Source organism: Myotis myotis, unplaced genomic scaffold (assembly GCF_014108235.1).
Source record: "Myotis myotis isolate mMyoMyo1 unplaced genomic scaffold, mMyoMyo1.p scaffold_m19_p_9, whole genome shotgun sequence".
In the NCBI taxonomy this organism is placed as follows: domain Eukaryota; kingdom Metazoa; phylum Chordata; class Mammalia; order Chiroptera; family Vespertilionidae; genus Myotis; species Myotis myotis.
The window spans coordinates 8,173,129-8,200,316 of NW_023416401.1; the positions used below are offsets into that span (position 1 = coordinate 8,173,129).

Below are 27,188 nucleotides of genomic sequence, written 5' to 3' on the forward strand. Positions count from 1 at the left end.
AGGGTCCCTCCCTCATCCTGGCCAGCGATCAGGGCCAATTGGGGTGTGTGTGTGTGTGTGGGGGGGCGACTGGCCAGGGGGAGGGACCGCTGAAGGTTAGCCAGCCACAGGTGGTTGGCTGTGGAAGTGCACTCACCACTGGGGCAGCTCCTGTGTTGAGCATCTGCCCCCTGGTGGTCAGTGCACATCATAGCAACCAGTTGACCGGTCATTCAGCCGCTTAGGGTTTTATATATAGAGATGTTTGGCTCTTTCTAAGCCTTGTGTTTATTTTTAATTTTTAACAACTTTACAGAGACTGAGACTCTAAATCAATAAAGTGCTCCTGCACCCTTCCACTTCACCCAATGCACCTTCTACTACATAAGCTCTTTATGAATCTTGGGTATTCACTCCTTATCAGATGTATTATTGGCGGATATGGTCTCCCATTCAGTGGGTTGTCTTTTTATTCAGTTGATGGTTTCCTTTACTGTGCAAAAGCTTTTTAGTTTCATGGAGACCGGTTTGTTTATTTTTTCTTTGGTTTTCCTTGTCCAAGGAGGAATATCAGAAAAACTATTGCTACTAGAAATGTCTGAGATTTGACTGCCTGTTTTCTTTTAAGATTTTTATGGTTTCACGTCTAACATTTAAGCCTTTTATACATTTTGCGTTTATTCTTGTGTGTGGTGTCAGAAGAAAATGTTACCTTTGGGCAGAGAAATTTGGTTTCACTTCTCCAAAGATATTTCTCTAATCTAATAAACTATGAAAGTTTTAAGAAAAAAAAAGCTAATAGAAATGTTTTCAATAGGAAAAAGTTCATATGATTCACAACATGGTGATAGATTAACTAGAATCACAAATTGTTCAAGCCCTCCATTCCAGAATCAAAGGTCTTTCTCATGATTTAGATCTGGCCTTTGCCCTGAATCTTGCTTTGACCAATAGATGGTGGTGGGAATTACACTCTGAATTCTGGAGTCAAGGCCTCAAGAGGCCTGAAAGTTTCTTTCTTTCTTTCTTTCTAACTCATTAAATGGAATATTTGGCCCACTTAAGCTTAGTCTGTTATCTGAATTAGAGAAAACTGATCTGCAATGAGTAGGAAAATGAATAATGATGTGAAAGTAGATCTCAAACTGTATGATCTCAGTAACCATGTGTACTCTTAAAATTGATTGAGGACTCCAAACTTTGTTGCTTATGCAGGTTATACCTACACATATTTGCCATATTCAAAATGAGAAAAAAATGAGATATTTTTAAAATAGTTATTTATTAAATATGTATTTACCCATTGCCAAAAATAAGATTAAAAAACAACACCACCCTTGTTCTGGCCAGGGGGCTCAGTTGGTTGGAGCATCGTCCTATATACCAAAAAGGTTGCAGGTTTGATTCCTGGTGGGGAGCAGAAACCTGTAGATAACAGATCAATGTTTCTCTCTCACATTGATATTTCTCTTTCTCTCTCTCCCATCCTCTCTCTATAAAATCAATAATAAATTTTTAAAAACCCTCTATTTTCCAAAATAAAAAATATTAGTGAGAAGAGTGGTAGTACTTTACACAGGGTGGCACAAAAGTAGGTTCCTACATGGGTGTACACAAAACACAGAGTTTATCTTTACAATATCTATTAATCATTGTATTATTTTCCACATGAACAACTATAAACCTACTTTTGCCCTACCCTGCACTTTTGAAAATATTTAAATGAGTGGTTTAATAGGAAATACTAGTAACTAGATTTTTGTGTTACTTCCTGCACTTTGACCTGATATGTTGATTTGGTTGAATTACACTAAAATAACTGACTTCAAACAGATATGCATGGGGAAAGAGAAGTATATTTTAATAGTGTTTTCAGATAATGGTAAATTTTATCCTTTAACTCTAAAACAAAACTCAATACCTAATTTCTTGAAAGTTTATTTTTATGTGGAATCTGGCACCATATTGATAACCATTCTATGCTATCCTATCTAATAAAAGAGAAAGATGGTAATTAGCGTACGCCCGCTACCCTTCCCATTGGCTAATCAGAGAGATATGCAAATTAACTGCCAGCCAAGATGGCGGCCGGCAGCCAGGCAGCTGATTCGAACAGGGAGGCTTGCTTGCTTCAGTGACGGAGGACTCCAACGTTCCCCGCCTGACTTGCCAGCCTCTCAGCTGCAACTCTAAGCAACTATGTTGCAAATATAGAATCTAAAAAAAACCCAGAAACCTGCTTTACTCAGCCGGGCTTCAGCCAGCCGGACCACAACATTGTATCAAATACAGACGGTAAACAAAGGCCAGAAACCTGTTTTCAGCAGCCGAGGCCTCAGAGCTAAAGCTGGCCCAGAATAAAAAAAAAAAATAGGAGCGGTTGGGAGCTTCAGTCACCCGTCAGCCTGAAAACGGCCCTCAGCCCCTCAGCCAGACTGGCCAGGCACCCCAGTGGGGACTCCCACCCTGATCCAGGACACCCTTCAGGGCAAACCAGCCAGCCCCACCCATGCATCAGGCCTCTATCCTATATAGCAAAAGGGTAATATGCCTCCCAGCACCGGGATCAGTGGAGCCGAGAGGCCTCCCGGCACTGGGATCAGCATGACAGGAGGCAGCACCCAAACCCCCTGATCGCCCTGAGGCTCTGTGTGTGACAGGGTGCAGTGCCCTAAACCCCTGATCGGCCCTGCTCTGTGTGTGACAGGGTACGGAGCCCCAACCCCCCGATGGGCCCTGCTCTGTGTGTGACAGGGGGCGGTGCCCCAACTCCCCTATTGGCCCTACTCTGTGCGTGACTTAGGGTGGCATCGAAACCTCCCAATCCGCCCTGCTCTGTGCCTGACAGGGGGCGGCGCCCCAACTCCCCAATCGGCCCTGCTCTGAGCCCGACCAGGGGCTGCACCTAGGGATTGGGCCTGCCCTCTGCCACCCGGGAGCAGGCCTAAGCCAGCAGGTCGTTATCTCCCGAGGAGTCCCAGACTGCGAGAGGGCACAGGCCGGGCTGAGGGACCCCCCTCCCCTCCGAGTGCACACATTTTTGTGCACCTGGCCTCTAGTACTATATAAAAACCCACTGGTCTCTCTTGCACTTTGAAAACATCTTTTACCCATGCATGATTTTGGCACATCAATCAATAGTAATTTGCAATGGTACACTGAGTTAGACAGATCTTCCAAATGCTGAAACACTGCATCATACACTACCACAAAACCTCATCTGCTACCATCACCACCAATCCCATCAAAAGCCCTCAAAATGTTGTGAAGGTGTCAAGTTCCTAGGAGAGGACACAAGTTTTCCAAATTTCTAATTTAGCCTAAAAACTTGAATTCATCCTTGGCACCTAATACTATTTTCCTTGAACTGACTGGCCCACTTCATTCATTTTTGAGAAAATGTGTAACTAATACCCTAGTCTGCATAGCTCCAGTTTTTCTGTTGATTGTCCTCTCAAGTAAAAATGGTGTCCGTGGGAGAATAAGGCAGCTAATTCAGCTGGAAACTCAAATGTCCACAAAAGTGTTTATCCCTCAAAAACCATTGTATCTTCATAGCCTTCATGTTTTGATATGCAGACTATTAAAAAGATGTGTTTTTAAGGATGGAGATATTAATATAATTAATAAATTTTACTGCTTCATCAAAGACATTCTTAAGTCAACATAGAGAAAAACAAAACACACAAAATATTATCTTGAAAATAAGTTTCACCTCAGAGATCTGAAATCCTCTCAAGAAATGCCATAGGACCACACACTGAGAACTGATGTAGACACGTCTCAACAAATTAGCTCTTCTTCGGAGACACTCACGAAACCCATTTCCTTTCAATGTGGGGCTAGTTTTACATGTTTCAAGTAGAAATTGATAAACTAAATTTACTTCATCCTCCTCCCCTTCTTCCTCTTCCTCCTTCTCATCAAAATCAACAACATCATTATTTTTCATTTAGGCCATACAAAACTTAAGTATTCCAAGCCCTGTCTTTGAGCAATAGATTATTAAAAGGTAAGAAACATCTTAGGTCAGATTACCTGGCACATTTACCCACGCTTCACATCATACTCAGAAATAAAAATTCACTGTCTTCAGGGCCCATGTCCTAAAGAGGCCCCAGGAAGGCACACCATGAAGGCAGAGAGAGCATGTTCTGTTTAGAGGCATTTTTATCCCTGAAAACTAGTTTCCATTGGACATTACACTGGCCAAGTTCATTGAGTCTGTGAGGCTATAGCTGGCTCCTCGCTTTCACAGGGTTTCCCAAATGCCCTGGGGCCACACATTTTTGTCTTCCCTCATAGGAAGAGAACAGGATGACTGTATAAATGATCCAAGCTGGGGTATATGTTAGAGTGAAAGGTAACTATAATATTCTGAGACAGTAGGTGTGAAATGCAGGCACACCCTGCGATGACAGTGACTTTCTTTTAATGGGGCCGTGTCCCTAAATCAGCATTACTAAACTTACTTGGCTGAGTCTAAAGAATAACTGAGGCAGAGAGAAATTTAATTATGGACTGTTGGCATCTGTGTCAGCAAGAACATAATACTGGTTTGCACAGCTTAATAACTGTCTTCCTTAAAATAACCAGTACTTGCTTTTGATTCATATGCTTTCCTAACGCAAACGCTTTTTGTTTTCTGATTGGAAATGAAAGGATACTGCCCACTCCAATGGGGTATTCTCTTCGATTTCTTCCCAGGCATAAGAGTTACAAATTAATTTAACTTCGCAGACAGAGTTTCCTGGGTTTCAAGCTCACTTACTGCTTGCTCACCTTCTGGCTTCTTAGCAGCCACATGTAGTTTTCTTTTAGGAAATTCAGCAGGTGCTATGTGTCTTCACACACAAGTGGGTGCTACGTAGCATACCTTACCTGAGGTGTTGGATTTTTTACAAATTGAAGGCAAGACCCTCCAACAGCAAAAAGATTATGACTTGTTTTGTTGTGATCCTCCCTGCATTGCAGTGTTCTGGGACTGTGCTGTGTGCTCCGAGTGAAATATTCCATGAAACTCTCCTAATTCTGTTTAGAGTGTCTTTCATTAAGACCTGCCTAATCACTGGAATCAAAATTTATTTAACACCAAACAGAAACCTCCATGTGGCCAAAAGCCAAGGAGCTCTGAACAGAGTGGGGAAAGGGAGCTATTTCCCAGGAGCTGTTATTCATCGTCTATGATTCTGTTACTTTCCTTCCTCATTTACACCAATTCAGAACTAAATATGACATTCCTTGTCTGTACATACTACTACATCTGTTCATATTTCCTCTTTCTTTTTCCATGTGCTCGCGCACGCACACACGCACACATGCATACACACACATACTGCTAATTGTAGTTAGAGTTTGGAGGAAGAAAGGAGAGCATCTATTTTTATCACTGGCATATGGCCAAATCCCTTCTGTCTCACAGGCACATTTTGAGTCTGTCAGTAGCAGGCCTGAAGGAAGTGATTTTTTCATTTAGATTTTTGTTTCTAAATTTTACAGCTGACAGTTGAATCCCAGAAAACAAATGTTGCTATTGTGATGTGTCAAAATTAATTTAGAGAACCCAGAAATCTTCATAATTTATACAAATGTGTAAAATTACATTTAAAACATTCCAGAAAAGTAGATTTTTTATTCTAACTCCCTTTTTTATATAAAGAATCAATAAAGGTATGCCTGTATATCATGACACAGTGTTTTTTTGTTTATGTTTTTTTATGTTCCAGGAATAAATTGAGGTAAAACAAGACCAGAGGAGGAAGGTGCACAGGCTTGCTCATTCATCTGTGACCTCTGCATTCACTGGGTATAGGTTTGGCTTCTCCGTGCCTTCAGAGAAAGCCTCTGTGTAAGTCAGGGCGGACTGCCTGACCCTTCAGTCACCCCCTTGTCATATGTCTAGTAAATGCGGAGCTGACCATATGCCAACTTCAATAGGTTCTGGGGGAAAGACAAGCTCTCTCCTTTCTTTCTAAGAAATCTTCATTGCTACAGGTGGAGGACAATTTCAGGTATATTGTTTATGCTTGTGACCTTCAGAGAATGGGAATTAAGAGAAGATAGTATAATCAATATCTAACGTCAGTCAAGAAGGATGAAATAGAAAACCTAATGAGGTGGTGAGGGAGAGATCACTAGGGACATTAGAATTATAGCCATGCAAGAAAAATACACTAGGTCCCCCAGTAGTTCAAGTACTTTCAACTTGGAACCCTGGACATTGTTGATGTGCCCCAAAATAGCGCTGGAAAGTCTATTTGAAGACTTATTTTTTTAATTCAAACACTAAACAGAAATTATCTATTTATCCATGTAAGCCAGCTTATGTTTACTAACATATTAGATTGTTTCATCAATGTCATGTGAAACACTGGTTATCTCATGGCAGTTAAAAGACCTGACCTACAGTAATGAATTCCCACATGGCATGATTATCCATCGGCTTCTGTGCTGTGCCAGGCCCTGGTTACCAAAGGGCAAGCTAAGTTATCATCTGGGAGGAGCAAGGACACACTGTCACATGGAACTTGGTTAGCTTTTGTGTGGTCAATTGTATGCGATAAAAGGTATCCTATCTTCTTTGGGTGTGCTTTTGTGACAACATAAATCAAGTTAAAACTATTGTTTTAAAGTTAATCTAAATGTAGTACCATCTCATATCTGATGATACTCTGTTTTGATCTTTAGTTGTTATGTGTCAGCATGGCCTTCTGGTTTTCAGTATCTAGAGTTTGTCTAGCAAATTTTGAACTCTTAAACACTGGGACCATGAAGATGGATTTGGGGATGATTGTGGAATAAAACAATAAATGAGATCCTTGGTAGTGAGGCTGGTTAACAGATAAAGAAACTTAACAGTTTTAGAGGATTAGATGAATTGGTAATGCCTAATAAAGTTCAAATACCAGAAGTCTTGAATTTATCTTCTTATGCCTATTTTCAAGCCAGGCGTCTAGCGGTATTTTATATAGCAAAAGAAATGATACTGATGGAAAGTGAAGGTGGAAATCATGTAACAGTGAGTTACTAGAGAAGAAGTAGTTTCAGGAGACTCTGACTTCTAATAGATGTAAAAGGGAAATGCCTAAATTAGTACTATCGATAAATAGCATAAGTAAATACCAGTAGATAAATGAATACTTAGAGATCTAGAATCAAAATCAGGTAATTCATTATCAGAGAAATAATCTTGACAGGAGAATCAAATTCTTTTTAAAAAAATATATTTTATTGATTTTTTACAGAGAGGAAGGGAGAAGGATAGAGAGTTAGAAACATCAATGAGAGAGAAACATTAATCAGCTGCCTCCTGCACACTCCCTAGTGGGGATGTGCCCGCAACCAAGGTACATGCCCTTGACGGGAATCGAACCTGGGACCTTTCAGTCCGCAGGTTGATGCTCTATCCACTGAGCCAAACCGGTTAGGGCAAGAATCAAATTCTTTAAGACTGGAATTTCTAGAATGCCAAAGTAATTATAATAGCTACCGAGGACTTAATTCCAGGCATTGTACTTGGCCTATTAAATTAAGATTGCATAACCATCCTATAAAATGTATACTATTCTCTATATTTTACAAGATAAAGACTTAGATTAAACTACTTGCCCTAAATTGCATTAGTAGCAAGTTTTAAAACTAAGATTTGTACTGAGTCTGGTGTGAGCCTCCATGATTTTAACAACCTCTACTAATAGTTCAAATTGCGAATTTTAAATATTCATTAATTGATCAAGAATGACTTAATGTGAACTGATTTCATGAGTTATAACAGTCCAACTGCTGACCCCTTCATGCCATCTGGAGTAAATCTATGTAACATATAGGAAACGTGGGCTTCACAAAACCATCTTATCCAACTTAGATCTATAAAAAGCTAAAATACCTAGTTTATAGCATAATATAATAGTTTTCTTGCCCGACCGGCATGGCTCAGTGGTTGAGTGTCAACCTATGAACCAGCAGGTCACAGTTCCATTCCCGGTCAGGACACATGCCCGGGTTGCAGGCTCGATCCTCAGTGTGGGGCATGCAGGAGGCAGCCGATCAATGATTCTCTCTCATCACTGATGTTTCTATTTCTCTCTCTCTTCTTTCCTCTCTAAAATCAATAAAAATGTATTAAAGGAAACTAGCCTACAAAAAGAAAGTGGACAATGGGAAAATCCTTCAGCGCAGTAAAAACATTAGGTATGGTACATAAAACAAGTTAATATGTTAATCTTATTTGCTCTTCACTTTGTTGTTTCTGTTTATCCATATGCATGTTTATGGTATCCATTGCTCAAAAACCTTTAAGAACTTGCAACCGTTAATAAAATGAACAGAATTAAATCTAGTTGATTGGGATTGGATTCAAGGCTTTTCACAGAGTAGGTTCAACCTTTCCTTCTAGACTTATCATCCGCTGCCACCTTTCCGTAAATGTTTCTCCCCTGATGATCTAGAAACGTAAACATCTCTATAAAGACTTTCCAAATTTTCCACCTCAAATTTACTTATTTCTTGTCTGTGTTGATTTGGAACTAAATATGTTTTCCTGAATTTACCCTCTCCTGTCTTATATAATCATATAGCTATACAAATTAGCTAGCTGGCATGATGGTAATTTAAAAACAAAGTATGCATCATTTTTGTTGTCCCCTACAGATCATTATTCTGTAGAAACTGTAAAAACAAATGATAACAAAATAGATTTAATTTTGCAATATAAGCAATATTTAGTCAAACCAAAAAATCTTAATGCACCCATTGAATTAGTAGTCATTCTTAGTGATGACCAAAATAATGAAACTATTTTTAAGCTAAAAACCATAATTTTTCTATTTAAATAATATAATTTTGGGAATGGTTTTTGTTAAAACTTATTTCAATAAAAATATTATGGAGAAAAATTATTTGAAATATACTTTAGCCCAATTTATTCCATCAAAACCAACGACTCTAATTACACAGATATTTAGTTCATGGCTACCCAAGGCCCAGGGTCATCTAATTGTATTTAAGTGGATGAATAATATATTGAATTACAAATTGTTCAATTCAATTAGGCCATTATGAAAACTGAAATATGAGTATGGGCCAGTTATTTTATTCAACCTCGTGTCCATAGCAGATTTATATTTCAGCAATCCAATGTACTACTTGGCACTCAGGAGTAATGAGAGCTGAGTGAAGTGGACTTGACAGTCTCAATGGCCACTTCAGCCCCTCATATACTCATACAGTCTCCACCACATACAATAAGATATTTTAAAGCATCTCAGCTCTTACTGTATTGTTATCAATATTTCAAAAAAGTTCTTTGTGCTTTAATACTAACTTAATGTGCTAAAAATGTACAATTCCTCAGAAGCAAAAGTCTAACTTCTATCTTAAAACATTAATGAATAATTGAGTTTGTTACCAATTTTCCTACCATTGACTGAAACAAATATCCACTGAATCTGGAAAATATTAAGTTATGAAAAAATCTCCTTTAAAACTTTGCAATTTATTTTGTACATAATGCACCACTACCCCAATCCCAATCTCAGTGGAAATTCCACTACTCAGCTTCCATTGAGCCTGAACTCCATCCCCTCCTTTATAGATCACATCTAATATGTTTCCAAGATCTGCCCTAAAATCTCACCACCCATCTTCATTTCTGAATCCCTTGTGATATCACTTTAGCAGCAGCTTTTGGTCAAGTCTTTGAAGGATTACTGCCACATGTTCTACCATATCTTCCTTTATTCCACTTATCTTCTTTACTTGTGTTACTTGTAACTCGTCCTCCTTCAACCCTTCCTATGCCCTATGGTCATGTTAAACAGAATGTGTGCAGTTAAGTTACTCTGAAAAGTCTTTATTTCTCTTTTCTCTATGGTTTCTTATAAATGCTCTTTTATTCCTGATGTATATACATCTCTTGGCCTAGCTACCACTTGTTCTCCAAGACTGACACATTGGTGTTTTTATCTTATGTATCATAATGGCATTGTGCGTTTTAGTCTTTCATAGCACAGTCCATGCTGCTTTGTCTATGTCCCCCTCTAGACAATAGCTGTCTTAGGGCAGTCTTCCAACTTTGTCTTCCTAGCAACCAGCATCATGCCAAGTATATAAGATCCACTTAAAAGTTTTTGAATAAAGTATTTATTTATTCAGTGAATAAACCAAAATTGCTGTTGAAAGACAGCATTTCAAAACAGCTATTTGATTTTTAAAATCTTAATTCAATAGATCTCTATTACTGTGTAATATTAGACACCTGCTATATAAAAGTGGCAACTTGAAATGTATGTCATATAACTTTGAATAAGTACAATAACATATATATCATTTAGAAGTAGATAACTGTATATATACACATACATACAATTTGAATACTCTATATGAACTGTGGTAAAAACAAGTGTTGTATATGCGACTTCTAATTAGCATTTATATGTCAAACTAAAGCAATATAGTCAACTTCCTCACTCAACATGGTACTTAAATGACCATGGAAGAATACATATTTTAAAGAGTGGTAACCATTCAGGTTCCACTTTAATGCTCCTAAATCATGTTAATAATATGACAGGTTTCTGTTTTAATGGACTCTATCATAATGGATTAAGTAAGTGTTAGAATAAAGAATGGGCAATATATGTATGTAATTTATCACTCCCTCAAATTGATACTTCCTTAAATTGGAAATTGGAAGTTGATTCAGAAAAAAATAATCATGATCTTACAAATGAGAGAACCATAAGTGGCAAGTAAGAGGAGCTGGGTGGAATCATTCAGTCACTCATTCTCTTACTCATTTTTGTACTTGTGGCTCTGTATATTTGACCTCTAAATCAACTTGCAAACTTAAGAATAAATGGACAAGCATGCATCCCTTCAGCAGCCCCTTTATGTGACCAATAGAAATGAGACAACCTTATTCAAGTATGATAGTAACATGTGTGTGTGGGTGTGAATGTGGTGTGTGTGTATTTATTACCTTTGCTCATAACTCCTTTTTGAAGTTAATATTATTCAAATAAAACTTGGAGAAAAGTTCTCATTAAATGTAATGAATTCAAAAATTTTCAGTTTCCTCTCAGGTGAGAAAAAAACAGACACCTCCAAAGTATACCAACATATTCGTGATTTAGCCAAATTAACAACATGAAATTTGGCTTTACATAAACCTCCATGGATTACAATGCAAACCTGCATTGATTTACAAAGTGAACAAATAAAGGTAAATGGTGATTTAATGATAATATCTCCATGCCTTTCAAAACTTTCCATTTCAGATTTAATATTTAATTAGTCCAACTATATGCCTTCATACCACAGGGAAATAACCTCTCAGTCATATTAAGATAGTCAAACATATTCTTGCCAATTTTCTATGTAGTGTACCTAAGCCTCCCAGGTGATAGACTTAACAGATGCATTATTCAGGATATGTGAGTATAAATATTTAAAATTTGTACGTATATAATGGATACCTAAACAAACGCATGTATATTTTTGGAATAAATGCTAAATTTGCATCTTTCACTGCCTAGCAGATGGAAGGTAACAGTGTTGCTGATGGCCACTGACACATTTAAGTCAGTATTTCTGTGAATAATGGGGAAAAGATTACACAAAAGAATTAGAAGAGGTTTTAGATATGCCCTTATTAAAGAACCTGTGACTTTCATCAAATTGCCAGTTCACTTTTTAATATAAATCTTTATTGTTGAAAGTATTATATGTCCCTTTTTATTCCCCCATTGCCCTTTGCCCCCTCCCCACAAGCCTTTACCACCCTATTGTCTGTATCTATGGGCTATGCATATAAGCATATGAGTTCATTGGTTGATCTCTTCCTCCCACCACTCTCCCCTGCCTCCCTGTTTGCTTTTGGGATGACAGGAGTGTGACCTTCCACACAGCTGAAGGATTTGTGATAACTACACACAGAGAGCAGAGACAAGGGCCAACATCAATACTTAGATAGAAGTCTGTCATGGTTTCTCAAGTATGTGCCTTCCTGGTGATTCTCACAAGTCTAACTAAACCTTACAAGTGAGACTAAATGAGAAAGTAGTATTATATAGGTATTTAATAGTAGTAGTAATCGGAAGACACAAGGTCCTAGAGAATAGTCAATCCAATCTCTGATTATTTTGGAGAGGAGAATGAGCCTAGAGTTTTAGAGAGTTGCCAGAGAAGAGAAAAAGAGATAAGGAGAGAGGAACAATTTTTCTCATCATAATATCAATCACTCTTCAGTGTAATTATGTATATGTCCATGCCACCCAGAACTCCAATAAGCCAGGTTCCATGTCAGTCTTAGTCATTATATATCCCTAGTACTTAGCACAATGCTTCTCAAAAACAAGTGGATGAATGGGTGAGTAAATACATGTTTAATGTTAACTTGGGGAAGATTCTTAACCTCATTAAACATCACCTTCATGTTTAAAAAATGTTACTAGAGAAAAAATTTTAAAAATACATAAAAATGCTTAGCAATGGGCTTTGCTCAAAGAAACACTCATATATTTATGGAATGACTGAATGAATGAATGTAGCCAAATATAAGGAAAATATCTGTTTCTCTGGAAACTTCAGCTACAAGACATAGACAAATAGGAAAAGCTTTTGGCGTACCTTCATCTAATGGCTCCAAGAAGAAGCGAAAGAGAAAATATAAAACAAAACCCCAATACACAATAAGGAACTTAAAACAAATATATAAACAATTTGTTAAAGGAAAAATGGTTGTTTATTCTACGCTAGAGAATAATCCTAGAAAGAATAAAGAACACTATAAGCCCAGTCGGCAGGGCTCAGTGGTTGAGTGTAGAACTATGAACCAGGAGGTCATGGTCTGATTCCCAAGCAGACCACATGCCCGTGTTGTGGGCTCCATCCCACGTGTCGGGTGTGCAGGATTCTCTCATCATTGATGTTCCCATCTCCACTCCCTCTCCCTTCCTCTCTGAATTCATTAAGAATATATTTTTTAAAAAAAGAGAGAGAGTACTGCAGTACCTGATAAAATCCTGACTTCGGCTTCATTTCCTGTCCTTGAGCTGGCTGGATTGCGGGCTGAGCACCGGTAGATCCCCGTGTCCCCAGGCTGAAGTCTGCTGATCTGCAGTGCCCCAGAGGGCAAGACCACCACCCGGGAGTCGCCCAGGCCCGGAGCCAGGTCCTGCTGGTTTTTCTGCCAGTGGATCGTGGGCATGGGCTCCCCAATGACTTCACACTTGAGTAACACCGTGTCTCCCATGAAGGCCGTGACAGACTCTGTCTGGGAGAGAAACCTCAGAGGTCCTGTGGGAAAAACCAAGAAGGAAGGGTACAGCTTTCAGAGGAGATGAGACAGTCACCAATAGAAATAATCGCATTTGTATTGTGTATAGAAAACTGTATTTTCTCATATTTCATCTCATTTGCTCTCTCATTTTACCACAGTATGTGCCTGGCACTACAACAGTTTCTGGGGCTAAAATCCGATAATGATGCGGCCATTAATCTCTAGAAGTTCACTGTTCTGTTGTTATGGGTTAATAAAAGAGCCTTGTGAAATAAACAGAGAAGACAAGATCATACTCATTGTATACATTAGGAAATGGAGGCGCAGAAAAGTGAAATTCCATAAATAAATTCCCAGTGGTTACGTGGTAATACTGCAAATGAGACTTGCTTCTTTTTGATCCGGGTCCTGTGCTCATTCCGTCATCCCACTTTGAACAAAGAACTATTAAATATGGGATTATGATGAACTGGCCACATGGCATAACCTAGGGCAGCTTCAAGAAAAAAATGGGCGATATTAACCACGGATTATAGTAACAGAGAACAAACTGTGATGGGCTAATGGCTTAAGGCAAATACGCATCCGTATTTGTCAGTTAGGGTTGTGGTGTAGAGAAAAAATGCTAAAGCTGGGGGGGGGGGGGTCAATGAGGAAAAAGGGGGAAAATATGTAATAATTTTTACAATAAAGAATTTAAAAAAAGAAAATGTAGTGGAAAGTGGAAAAAAATAAAAAAACAAACCAATCAACCATCAGTCCCTGGGCACAAGCATTGCTAGAGAAGCCTCCTTCGTCATCGTGATGTTATAATGTGAAAAGGTAAATGATGCTGTAATCCTGCCCTCTGAAACCCCTTTTTTGAACAGATGGATAATTGTGACCCTAAAGCTTTGACCATAAGAACTATTTTTATAATTGCAAATAAACATTATTATATAGACTGTGCCATTACTGATAGATGAACTTTATTTTTAGAGTAACCTCAATTAAGTAATCCTAATTCATTGACTCATGTGCTAATCTTCACAATTATATTACAACACTTCTATTTTCATTTTAATCTTACTCAAAATTTTTTCATTGTATGTGCATTTCAGATAAAGTTTTATTCATATATCAATTTGGGGTTCACGTTCAGTTTTGCTGATCATATTTTATGTAATTTTTATTTTATAGATTTATTTTAACTAACTCAAAATTTGCTAGGTTCAAGTTTAAATTTTATTTAGTCAATGTTTAGTCTATAATAAATTCCATTATATTCTATTTTAAATACTGTTGGTTTTATTTGGGATTTATTGATTTTCACAAACCTAACTTTCCCTACAATATGATGAATATTTTGCTGGAGTGAAAAGGGCAAAGGCAAAATGGTCTAGGGCAGTGATGGCGAACCTTTTGAGCTTGGCGTGTCAGCATTTTGAAAAACCTACCTTAACTCTGGTGCCGTGTCACATACAGGCATTTTTTGATATTTGCAACCATAGTAAAACAAAGACTTATGTTTTTGACATTTATTTTATATATTTAAATGCCATTTAACAAAGAAAAATCAACCAAAAAATGAGTTTGCGTGTCACCTCTGACACACGTGTCATAGGTTCGCCATCACTGGTCTAGGTCAAGACATCATAATTTCATGTGGTCTCCATCACTAACATTTAATTTTGTAACTAATGAAATGTAGTTGGGAATAATGTACTTACATATACAAGTTACATATTTTATACAACATCGGTAAGTTATGAAAATTTCTGAATACTTTTGCATATTCAGATGTATGGTCCTATATAAGTTATGCATGTTAGATAAAACTCTAAATATCTATTTTACATCTGAATGCTGGTGGCATTCAAAATGTTCATTTGCAAATTTCTAGAAATAGAATAAAACATAAAAAGAAAGGGTAATTCAAAATTATACTCAACAATTGGTTCCTTTCTGTAAACTTCTTCTAGCTAAAAGAATCATACACGACACAAAATTGTGTATTAATATAATTAAACTTAATTATATTGATTATAAACTTAATTATAAACTTAATCAGATACTATTCTACATGCTTATTCAATATGCATTCTATGCTGATTTCAGACCTTAATAAACAGGGGTCAGAAATGCCTATTTAAAATTTATCAATGTAGCCAAAACCGGTTTGGCTCAGTGGATAGAGCGTTGGCCTGCGGACTGAAAGGTCTCAGGTTTGATTCCGGTCAGGGGCATGTGCCTGGGTTGCGGGCACTTCCCCAGTGGGGGATGTGCAGGAGGTGGCTTATTGATGTTTCTCTCTCATCGATGTTTCTAACTCTCTATCTCTCTCCCTTCCTCTCTGTAAAAAATCAATAAAATATATTTTAAAAAAAAATTATCAATGTTATGTGTGAAAACTTCAAATAATTGATTATTTAACAGAGTGAGAAATTATGATTCTGTACCTTTTTCTTTTTGTCTGTATAAAGGAAACCCTGCACATCAAAAAGCAATTCTAAGTTTATGAGGCTCTATATGGCTAGAATTAGTGCTCCCAATATTGTGCTGAATTGTAGCACTCACGTCTCCCAATGTTGTACAAACCAGCAATAGTATTAAAAGGAGAAGAAGTTACAGGCTATCAAGTTAGTACTATATTTTCAAGGCATGAGTATGAGCACCCGGTAATGAACACTAAACTCACTGTAGCTCATAAGAATGAAACGCAGTGTCGTCAGAAGAGTCACTTAATGCTCTAATGCAATGCGAACAATTCCTGGGCGTTATCCAGAAGTAGATAAAGGTATAATTTTAACTAGATCCTCATGAAAAATAGTTACCTGCTCAACAAGAGCCTGCCTGTGTATGAGAATAGCCGGGTTCAGGCTCATTGGATCTCATCTGAACCCCTGTGATCACAGCACAAATGGTCTTCCTATCTCTACTCTTTTCTTACCCCAATCCATTCAAACAACGTCAAAAAATCAGTGTTCCTACATCACCCACATTTTTGTTTCACTCAGGAAATTCTGATGCTCCAAAACATTTTTAGTATTGTCTTACACCCGTAATTCTGGTACCCAAGAATCTAGCACAATGTACCGTCTTGGCTCATCTCTACAACTCTTGCAAAATAATTCTCCAATCTAGTGGACCATCCTATGCCCTAAACATGACTTCCTCTTGACTTAATTCTCATGATACTTCCTCCAAAGAGGTATACCCTCTCTCCTAATATATCTACCTATCAAAACTGTAGTCATTCTTAAGATACTGAGTCAAAAAATGTCCATTTCCCTAGGCTTGCTACTAGAGTGCCGGGAGCCGGTCCATGCTTGCTGTTTCAAGGGACCTGGCATATATGGCATACTGTTCTTAATATGTTTGCTCACCTTCTTGGCACTATGTGTTTTAACCAAGGTCTCTGAGAAAGGTTGTTTCCCCAGGTAGGGATTTTCCCCTGAAGTTAGGGAGGAAATAAAACCTCTTAACTAGTGCCAGGTGGGTAATTAATCACTTTAACTACGAACAATCATGCTTAAGCTACATAATCTTTACTCCCTGGAATGGAGATAAGAAACGCCCTAACCTTTGTAATAGAGATTGATAGGATTGAATCAACTGGTATAAATACAGATGTAATAAGACAGCAAGACACAGAACTTAGAAGACAGAACCCACACAGAACCTACAGACAGAAGAACTTTGCTGGAGAGAACATGGCAAAAGATCCTGGACTGAACCTGACTACAGAAATTGACAAAAGAACCTGACTAGAACCTGGTGACTGAACCTGGCTGGAGAACCTGGACAGAACCTGGCTGGAGAACCTAGCAAGGGAACATGGACACAGAACCTAGCTGGAGATCCTAAGCAGAACCTCTCTGGAGATCCAGACCAGAACTTGGCTGGAGATCCTGGCTGGAGATCCTGGCTAGGCTGCTGATCAACTGAAAGCTGTCTCCATGTCCTTCCTTCTTCGCCGACTCCGTCCACACCTTTGGGGACCCCTGGACCTGCTGGGGTTGGACCCCGGCACTAGAGATCATCTCTCAACCCTTTGAATGTCTATGTCACTCACAGATAGCATGACGGAGTTGAGTGTATAAATAAAAGTCCAATAGCTATTTATATGTTTATATGTGTGTATTTTTTGGTATTTTATGTACACAGAGTATATCAAATATCTACTAAAAGAAAGAAATACTTCAATATTTACCGAGGTTCCATGTGACTCTAAATATTTAAATCGAGCATTGCAGACATGCAAATGTTGAGAATTATGTTTGAATACGTCTCCTCGCCCTCCGGCATATTTTGTGGCGTCTGGGGATGCACATTCCTAGGTGCCAGATTACCTGGGGTCACTTCCCCGCTTTACCATTTAACCAGCTGGGTGACTACGCACAAGGCCTCAGTGTTGTCTTTTCCTCTAGTCTAAGCTCCTTTGTCAACAGCCTCATTTAACCCTCACAACAGCTCTTTCAGTATTACTGTCTTCACATTACAGAGGGACTCCAGTGGGAGCAAAACTGATTCAAAGGTTTCCATTATGCATGAATGTTTAAGGAAGTAAGCTTCGGGACTGAATTATTACACTTCCTGAAACACCTTATTTCCCCAACCTAAGAGAGAATATCTCAAGAGGAATTTCTGTTATATATCAGTACCTCCCCACTCCTGCTCCAAGTATATCAGCACAGCACTGGGTAAAAACGGTTATTTAATAAGTACTTTATCTCTAGATTGTCTTATAGGCAGCTTCAGCCTGTTGCACTGTACTATTAAAAAATAGCACACAAACATGTTTTTAGTGCTTTCATGGAGGTCTTTATATTATTGATTTCAGATAGGAAGGGAGAGGAAGAGAGAAATAGAAACACCAATGATGAGAGAATCATTGATGAGTTGCCTCCTGTACAACCCCCACTGGGGTTCGAGCCTGTAACCTGGGGATGCGCCCTGACCATGAATCGAACCATGATCTCCTGGTTCATAGGTGAATGCTCAACCACTTAGCAACACCAGCCAGGCATGGAAGTCTTTCACTGTTGACCTTGTCAAAGGCTGTTTTTAAGAATGACTTGTATTCAAGGTCTCTGCCCTCACACTAGCCTGGCCCAGGATGCTATGCCTGCTTCAGATTTGGCAATGCCTGGACTTGCTGGAAGCATCCCATGTCAACCAGCTTACAGTTTACACACTATCTGCACAGCCAGGGATTAATGAGGATCGGGATCAGTTCAGGAGCCATTCACATCAAAGAACGTGCGGTTTTACATATGGGAAAGCCAGACGCACATTGCAGCTCTGTTTATCCCCCGTCCTAGAAATGATAAACACAGATACTTGTAATTCAAATTTTGTAAGTGACTAATAGTCAGTCAAAGTCTAAGCTTCAGCCTCAGGTTTTATTGATGCCAACTCTCCCGATTATAGTTGTATAGTAAGCATTAGGCGCTCTGAGAAAGCGATGTATAGCCATGATGAGCGTGTCATATAGAAATGGGTCTCACCCTGTTTATTTTGATTTCTGTAAGAGATCCTTCAGTGATTCTCCAGTACTGATTTGAACTCTAAACGGATTCATATATTAGTGTCTATTTATATATGTTATTTTTGTTAAATGTTGCTCAAGGCTTGTTAAACAGCTATAAGCACAATTCTTTTTCTAGAACATTTACTAGGAGAGAGAATATTTTATTTTCAGCTCTTCAATAACACAGTGCTTGAATACCTGGGGTTTAATAGTGCCAACACAGTATTGAAACCCTCCCTTCCTCGGAGACACGTCCTCAGACACAGACAGAACCAATTTTTCCTATATATCTCCTTTGTTGCACTTATTTCAATTGTAATCAATTAACTAGAAAATTAATTTGCTAGCTATCATCCCAGCTAATCTATAAATTTCACAAAAACAGGGCTGGGTCTATTTTATTCTGTACTGTGAATTTTATATATGGCACATAATTCTCCATCAAGTACATGTTGGGTGAAAAAATGTATTACTGGTAAATTAACTAGTTTAGGAAAATATCCCAGACCCTAAACAATGGGGGTTCTAGGAAAGATAGCCACAGGTAGGGAGGAAGAAAGAGAGGGAGAAAACAGGGATTTCTTCATGAAAAGTAAAGCAAACAGCTGAGGCTACATAAATGGCAACCCATCAAGCCTTTCATTTGAAAAGCAATGGCATGGAGAGCAAACCTATGCCTAATGCATCCATGACAATTTTATCTACTCCCATAAATTTAAACTGTGGACCAGGGATGTACATGCAGAATGAGATTTCCCCATCCTCCCTTCAAATCACTGTCCCCAGGAACAAAGTTATCAGCGTCTCAGAGGCAGCCCCCCCCCCCCCCCCCCCCCCCCCCCGCATCTGGGACAGCCTGGGCACAGGCCGCAGCCATCCATCGGGTTCTGGCCAATGCGTATTTCCTCAGGAGCAAGGGACAACCACACTGTTGGCTGTCCCTAGAGCAGTGGAAACGTTAATGACAAAAGCAGCCAACATTTTTCATTTGGGGTTTTCCTTTGTGATGCTAAACAAATGGGGCAAAAAATCACCATGGCAATGAATGAAAGCTGCTAAGTCTGCAAGGACAGCCAATGTGTTAGAATTAAAATCATGAGAACAATAGTCTCCCTCCACCCATGCACCCATGTACCACATGGACTAGGAGAAATCTTCCCATCCAATCCTGACGGTGGGAAAGTTTGACTATCCTCAACATGCACTCTGCTCTCTGAGTCACTTAATTCGAAACTATTTTGCTTTTTAAGCAGAAGTGGAAGTAAAGCATTTCACAGCCCAGGTTTACGCCAAGACTCTCCGCCTCCAGGGAGACCTCCCCTCCACCCACACACTCGAATGGGGGCCTATCCCTTCCTTGAAATTCTAATCTGGAAATGGCACATTCTTCTGCTTTGCCCTCTAGCCTCTTTGCCAGACTATCAGGATCCTCATCTCCTCCTATGGAAGGTCTAATTATTAAGGAATTAAAATTCATTTAATAAAAGGAGACTTATCAATTGGGGGACAGGCTCTGGGGTTGGAAACACGCCTGGCTTCTACACATTCAGCAATGTGGTGAGATTTTACAGCAACTGCCCCAGGGGAGCTGCTGTTAATACCTTGTTTGCTCCAAATGAAAGCCTGAGAGCTGTGTCCCTTCCAAGTCAGACCTTGTTTACCCACCTCCCATTTTCAATTCTCAAATTAGCCCCAGGAAAGAGAATAGAGCTAATCAAAGAGAAGCTCTCTAGATCTGGTGCCTCTTAGTAGCCAGAAGACCAATAAAGGATTCTGGGAATTCATTATAAGCACATTTCTGTCTCTATGTCCCTCTGAGAGTTACCATTTCCATTCTCTATTATTGAAAGGTTTTGTTTGAATTTTAGCTTTTTAATTTTCATGGGAAAATCACAGACTCCTAGGTGGTTGGCTGAAGAGCAGTGGCTCAGAAGTGGCGAGGCAAAACACATCTAGTAGGTGTGCCTGGGGGGTGGTAGCCACACTGGTCCAGTGTGCGAGCTTGTAAGAACCATCATATGGCCAATTAATTAAACATCAAAAGGACGTCATAGAAGAAGTGTGGCAGGAGGAGGAAAACTGCACATTACACAGTCCGTCTGTCTAACTCTGCAAGATTAGGGGCACTAGGAACACATAATGAACTCCTCTCATAAGCAAAAAAAAAAAAAAAAATAAATGTCAGGAAGATATGTCATCAGCTGAGTCTTTCTTAGAGTCGTCTTTGGGGTTTGTCCAATCTAAATGCTATAACGAACTGGTACTCTCCCAGATTCTTGAAGACTGATTATTGCCGGGGTCCAACCCCAGCAGGTCCAGGGGTCCCCAAAGGTGTGGACGGAGTCGGTGAAGAAGGAATGACACAGAGGCAGCGTTCAGGTGATCATCATAGCCGGGTTCTCTTGTCAGGTTCTCCAGCCAAGTTCTGTTCAGGATCTCTAGCGAAGTTCTGGTTAGGATCTCCAGCGAAGTTCTGGTTAGGATCTCCAGCCAGGTTCTGTGGCCAGTTGTCTTGCTAGGTTCTCCAGCCAGGTTCTCCAGGTTCTCCAGCCAGGTTCTGTGTCCATGTTCTCTTGCTAGGTTCTCCAGGCAGGTTCAGTAGCCATGTTCCCTCGCTAGGTTCTCCAGTCAGGTTCAGTCACCAGGTTCTAGTCAGGTTCTCTTGTCAATTTCTGTAGTCAGGTTCAGTCCAGGATCTTTTGCCATGTTCTCTCGCTAGGTTCTGTCTCTAGGTTCTGAGGCCAGTTTCTGTCCAGGATCTTTTGCCATGTTCTCTCCAGCGAAGTTCTTCTGTCTCTAGAGAACGTTCTGTGTAGGTTCTGTGCCTCCTGGTTCTGTCTTCTTCTCAGTTCTGTCTTGTTACATCTGTATTTATACCAGTTGATTCCAATCCTATCAATCTCTATTCCAAAGGTTAGGGCGTTTCTTATCTCCATTCCAGGGAGTAAAGATTATGTAGCTTAAACATGATTGTTCATAGTTAAAGTGATTAATTACCCGCCTGGCACTTAGTTGAGGGGTTTTATTCCCTCCCTAACTTCAGGGGAAAATCCCTACCTGGGGAAACAACCTTTCTCAGAGAGGAGACCTTGGTTAAAACACATAGTGCCAAGAAGGTGAGCAAACATTTTAAGAACAGTATGCCATATATGCCAGGTCCTTTGAAACAGCAAGGATGGACCGGCTCCCGGCAGATTATACCTATGACTTGGAACCAAGTGATCATTTTGGGACCCCCATAATCTCTGGGTGACCAAGTGCCAGTTTAAATGCTGGTCTGTCACAACCTCACCAAGTAGCCTCGCTAGATTTTTGGTCTTCAAGTCCATGGAGTAATTCAAGATTCTCCAAATCATCCTTTTTGATAATAGCCTCCGGGCCTCTGGTAGCCTGCATGGTGGGGAAGTACTGAGCGATCTCTACAACTGCTTTTTTCTACTGCCTGAGAGAGCCTGGGAGTTCTCTAATTTGATCAGACGACCTGTGTGCTTTGATGACACAAGTTCTACAGCTCCATGAGGGCAGCGTGGGCATGGCATCGTAGGGAATTCACATCCAGCATGTTTCCTGAATGAATCATGTCAAAGACCCACTAACAGGGAAGCCGATATCCCAAACACTTAGCAGGAGATTATCCTATTGGTTTCAATAGTCATTAAAACAAGAATCTATTGGGTTAAGATTGTTTCAAACCTTTAATTTAGCATATTATCCAAAAGGTTACATTATATTCTACCTGTCAATGTTTAAACTAAGTGCCAGCTTTTCTTATTACCCGGTAACACTGAATGAATACAGACAGAGGTTGGCAAATGTAGGTTTACAGTTGTGAGGATAAGACACGTGTTTATTCTTCTATTATTTGTTAATTATTGTATCATGTATGCGTATTGCAACTGTAAACCTACTTTTACCCAGCCTATATTGGGCACTGGGTAAGGCAGAGTATATATGGATGAAGTCTAGCCTTTGCATTGCAGTAAGGGGCACTACTGAAGTTCTCTCGCAACATTTTTTACTCTCAGTTTGTTCCAAGGACCAACATCCTCTAAAAATGAATGACTTTTTTTCTGTAGTAAATATGCACTGAGTCCTATATTTAGAATTGGTAGACAGAGACCAAAGGAAGGAGAAACCTAAATGGAGTACAGTTTCAATAGAAGGAGGCAGCAGAGAGAGTAGTGTCAGCTCAAAACCTGTATTTCAGTATATAACTGATTAAACTCAATTTGATAATAGCCAAGAGCCACATCAAATATAGCAAAAGAATTCTGTTTTTTTCCTCTCAGAATTTTAGTTTCTATTTCCTCCCCCATGAAATCAATCTGTAATATGAGAATCAAGAAATCCCAGCAGAAATAATATCTTTGATTAAAGACTTCTGGTGAATCTATTTAATTTTAATTTGGATTTGGAAGTTCCTACTGGGAGAAAATTGAAGCTAATAAAACACATTTGCATCCTATGCACTCGCACAATAAAAATGAAACACCAAAATATTTCTGCTTAACTGTTGAACTTGTGTGATTTTTGTATTCTCTTTTTATTTTATTTTTTTAATATTTTATTGACTTTTTACAGAGAGGAAGGGAGAGGGATAGAGAGTTAGAAACATTGATGAGAGAGAAACATCGGTGAGCTGTCTCCTGCACACCCTCTACTGGGGATGTGCCTGCAACCAAGGTAAATGCCCTTGACCAGAATCAAACCCGAGAACTTTCAATCCACAGGCCAATGCCCCATCCACTGAGCCAAACCAACCAGGGCATGTATTCTCTCTTTTTAGATAAATCTTGATAAAATCAAAACTTTTTAAAGAATTATGAAAATATGGGTTAGCTTGACCCAGAGTAAGCAAATATACCTGACATAATGAGGTATGTATGAGGAAAAACATTGTTTGGCCTCGAAGATCATAGTTTGGTAAGGGTTTCACACTCACCTGGCTCAATGTCCACCACAAGAGTCTGAACTAATCATTTATTCCAACTGATGTTTTTGTGTACTTGGTCCCTAGGCATTATTTTGCTGTAGAAGAATGTCAGTAAATTGGAGAAGAGTAAAGCATCCTTCATGAACATTCTTTAGTTGCGGAATCCTTCTCCTGGCCCAATTGTATTGTCTGATACTTGAAGTAAGGAGGAAGATGGAAAAGGACATGCCTGGGCAGTCAGAGATAAAACTCCCCGTGCTGCTAAGGGAGCCAGATGTGTGTTACAGGTGTATGTAGTTCGAAGTGAAATATTCCTTTAGAGTAGCTTTAAGCCTCAATATCAGAGTTCTTACACACTTTTTATAAAAGCACAAACAAAACGACTTCCAAGTTTATGATCTTATGACCTATGAATGTAAAAAGAAGTCTTAAAGTATGGAGAAGTAGTTCTTAAGAAGAAGCATGGCTCCATCGCTAGAATATAAGCTTTGAAGAGCAGTGTTTGTATATGTGTGAGTAGATGCAGATGCAGACGCATATGTAGGTATATGTGTGAATGTATAGTTATATATGCACAACTATAGTCAAATACACATACCTCTCTTTCCAGTGAATTTATGTATGCATAACACACATCTACCTCACATATATCTTTGCAGAGATATATAGTTAACTATTGAATTTGGGCAAAGCAATCATATTATCATAGTGCATTGTTCTTTGTTGCTAAAGAGTAATTTTATCTTAAATAACTCAAATAATTAACAGGAGATTTTCACCAGTATTATATATATATATGTGGTTTCCCTTTATAAAACATAACACCTTTCCTGCACGTCCTTTCCACTATACTTTTCAAGTTACCAGAGAATTTAGATCTAAAAAAATAAGCTGATTCCAGTTCCATCATTTAGAGAAATGGTTAATAGTCTTATAAATCATAAGCTTGTCCAGAATACAGAACTTTAATATGATTCAGACTCATCAGACAAGATGCCTTATTATTCACACCAAGCTGAACTGCTAATTTTCAGAGACAAATGCACCTGTGGAGAAAGAAATCATATCTTTAAATTGCATTATCCGCTGACAAGACCACATACTGTTTGTCCTTGTTCTTAATACAGAAACCAGAGGGTGTAAATCCCTTCATCTTTCTGTCAGCACTTCCGGCCAGGGTGTTAATGGCCTACAGCCAGGAAGTTGTATAGGCTTCCAGCCAATCAGCAAGGAGACCATTTAATGGGCTTTTCAAACAGGAAGCACAATTCAGGGAGGTGGGCGAGCTCAGTGCTAATGCATTTAGATGGAAACATCTTTTAAATCTCCAATTAAAACAAGGGACAAGCAATCTTAATCCTTTGTGACATAGAGTGGGGAGAAGAGACTCACTTCATTTATTAAGAGAAAGGCTAATTTTACTGATGGCAACTACATTATCAGCATCTCAGCAGATTTCTTTTCAGAGACTAAACCCAGTCTGCCCCTGCCAAGATGAAAGCACTCCGAGTTTCTCCAGAGAGAAGCATTAGACAGGTCTCCTGCTTGTTAAAACCAACACATCCAAGGGAAGACGGTTTTGTCTGGTACACAGGCTGTGAACTGTCTAATTCGGAGACAAATTGACCACATTAATGACGACCAGTAACAGTTGGCTAAGCTAGACTGTGAGGCTGTGGAAATTCACCTTTTGAAATGCTTTGGGGAAAAGGACGTCATAAAATTGAGATAAACTACTGTTTTAAATATCTTGGAAAAGATATTATTTGGTATCCTCAAGGGTTGGATTATTAGAGCAATAAAGATTATATAAGTTGTAAGCAATTTATTCAAACATGTTAATGAATGGGTGGGGAAGTGATCATTGTGGACAAGATCTAAAAATAGAAGTTTATGCAATTGTGTCTTTAAGTCTTAATTGCATAGTATTAAAACTCTGAACATCCTTTCTTTGCCTTTTGCTTGTATTAACTCTTTGAAGCTAAAATGACACATATAGAAAAAACATAATATTAAGTATTAAGCAGCACAAAAGGTAGAAAATAACATGCTTGACTCTCCATTTCTACAAAGATAGACTAATGCTAGCTTAAAAAAAGAAGCCACGGAGACATTTTTCTAAAACGTTAGGAGAAGAGATGGTAAAAGCCTAGATGGATGAGCCTGCTGAATTATGCCGACAAGTTGCAGAGTGAGAGCAGGATTTAGATAAAAGCACAAGTAATCTACAACGTCTTAATTGGAGATAAAACTTAGAGTCAGTGTTGCAACACCTGCTAGGAGCTCCTGTCTGATTCAAAATCTTGCTGTTCTTTCATTTAATCTGGGCAGATCTCCCACACTTACCATGGCCACTCTGTTTCTATCTAGGCCTGCTCAGATTGCACTAGAATAATGGTATTAGGACACCAGAACATTTGGAAGCAAAAAGTCTGTGGCACGGGTCAGCCAACTATAAATCTGTGGGCTAAATTTGGCCTATCATCTGTTTTTGTAGGTCCCGCAAGCTAAGAAGAGTTGAACAAAATAAAGACATTTCATGAAATGTGAAAATTATATGCAACTCAAATAGCAGTATCCATAAAACAAAGTTTAATTGGGACATAGACACACCTCTTTGTTTACTGATTTGTCTATGGCTGTTTCCAAGCTACCAGGACAGTTGCATAGTTGTGGCAGAGACTATATGGGTTGCAAATGTGGAAATATTTACTATCTGGTCCTTTAGAGAAGTTTGGTTCCTTGTCTATGGTAGAGTTGACTCAGGAGTTCTAGATTAACCTGTCCATTTCATGTTCATTTCAGTCAATGTGGTTGGAAGAATCACTTACCTACCTGGCATACCTGAGCTCTATGATCTATTGCACAAAAATAATCACTTTGTATCTTAACATTTCATGCAGGCAGGGCCCCAGAGGGTGCTTGCTCACTTCAAATGGAACTTTTATGAAAAGAAGTAAAAGGAAAAGAAGCAAAGGTTTATGAGACAGTTTTCTTATACTTTCTTTTAGGTCCAATTTGATTTCTACAGCAACTTAGATAGTAACAAGTGATAGAGTATTTGTTAGAGCAAAAATTGTGGAATCCCCTGAACCTAGTATTAGAGAACCTTAAGCAAAGGAGACCTTTCAGTACCCTTATCTCCAAATTGCAATCAATGCAATTTTTCAGGTTTTCTTCCCAAGCCTTCTGTTTGAAATAAATTCAAGGTAGTGTTATAAAGTGATGACTCTACTAGTATGCCCGGGTGTGTGAGTTATAGCTATGAGAGATTTTTTGTTTTGTTTTGTTTGTTTTTCTTATTATTCTTACTAATATTCCCATGGATCAAATAATTTTAAGACCAATTCCTTTTGAAGTCCTTTTAGGTGCTCCAGAACATTAATTTACTTATTCAACGTTTATTGAGCACCTAATATGTGCCAGAAACTTCTCCATTAAGAAAAAGGTAATAAATGAAAGACATAAAACACCCTCCCCTAGTA

At 38.9% G+C, this 27,188-nt stretch overlaps 1 protein-coding gene across 1 annotated transcript in view; it reads right to left on the reverse strand.

The window, feature by feature from the left end:
- DCC (DCC netrin 1 receptor) overlaps positions 1 to 27,188 on the reverse strand; it is a 588,022-nt gene that overhangs the window by 476,027 nt on the left and 84,807 nt on the right. The window contains exon 3 of the mRNA XM_036322656.1: positions 12,991 to 13,275. Coding sequence (XP_036178549.1) covers positions 12,991 to 13,275 — 285 coding nt within the window. The remainder of the gene's footprint in view (positions 1 to 12,990; positions 13,276 to 27,188) is intronic.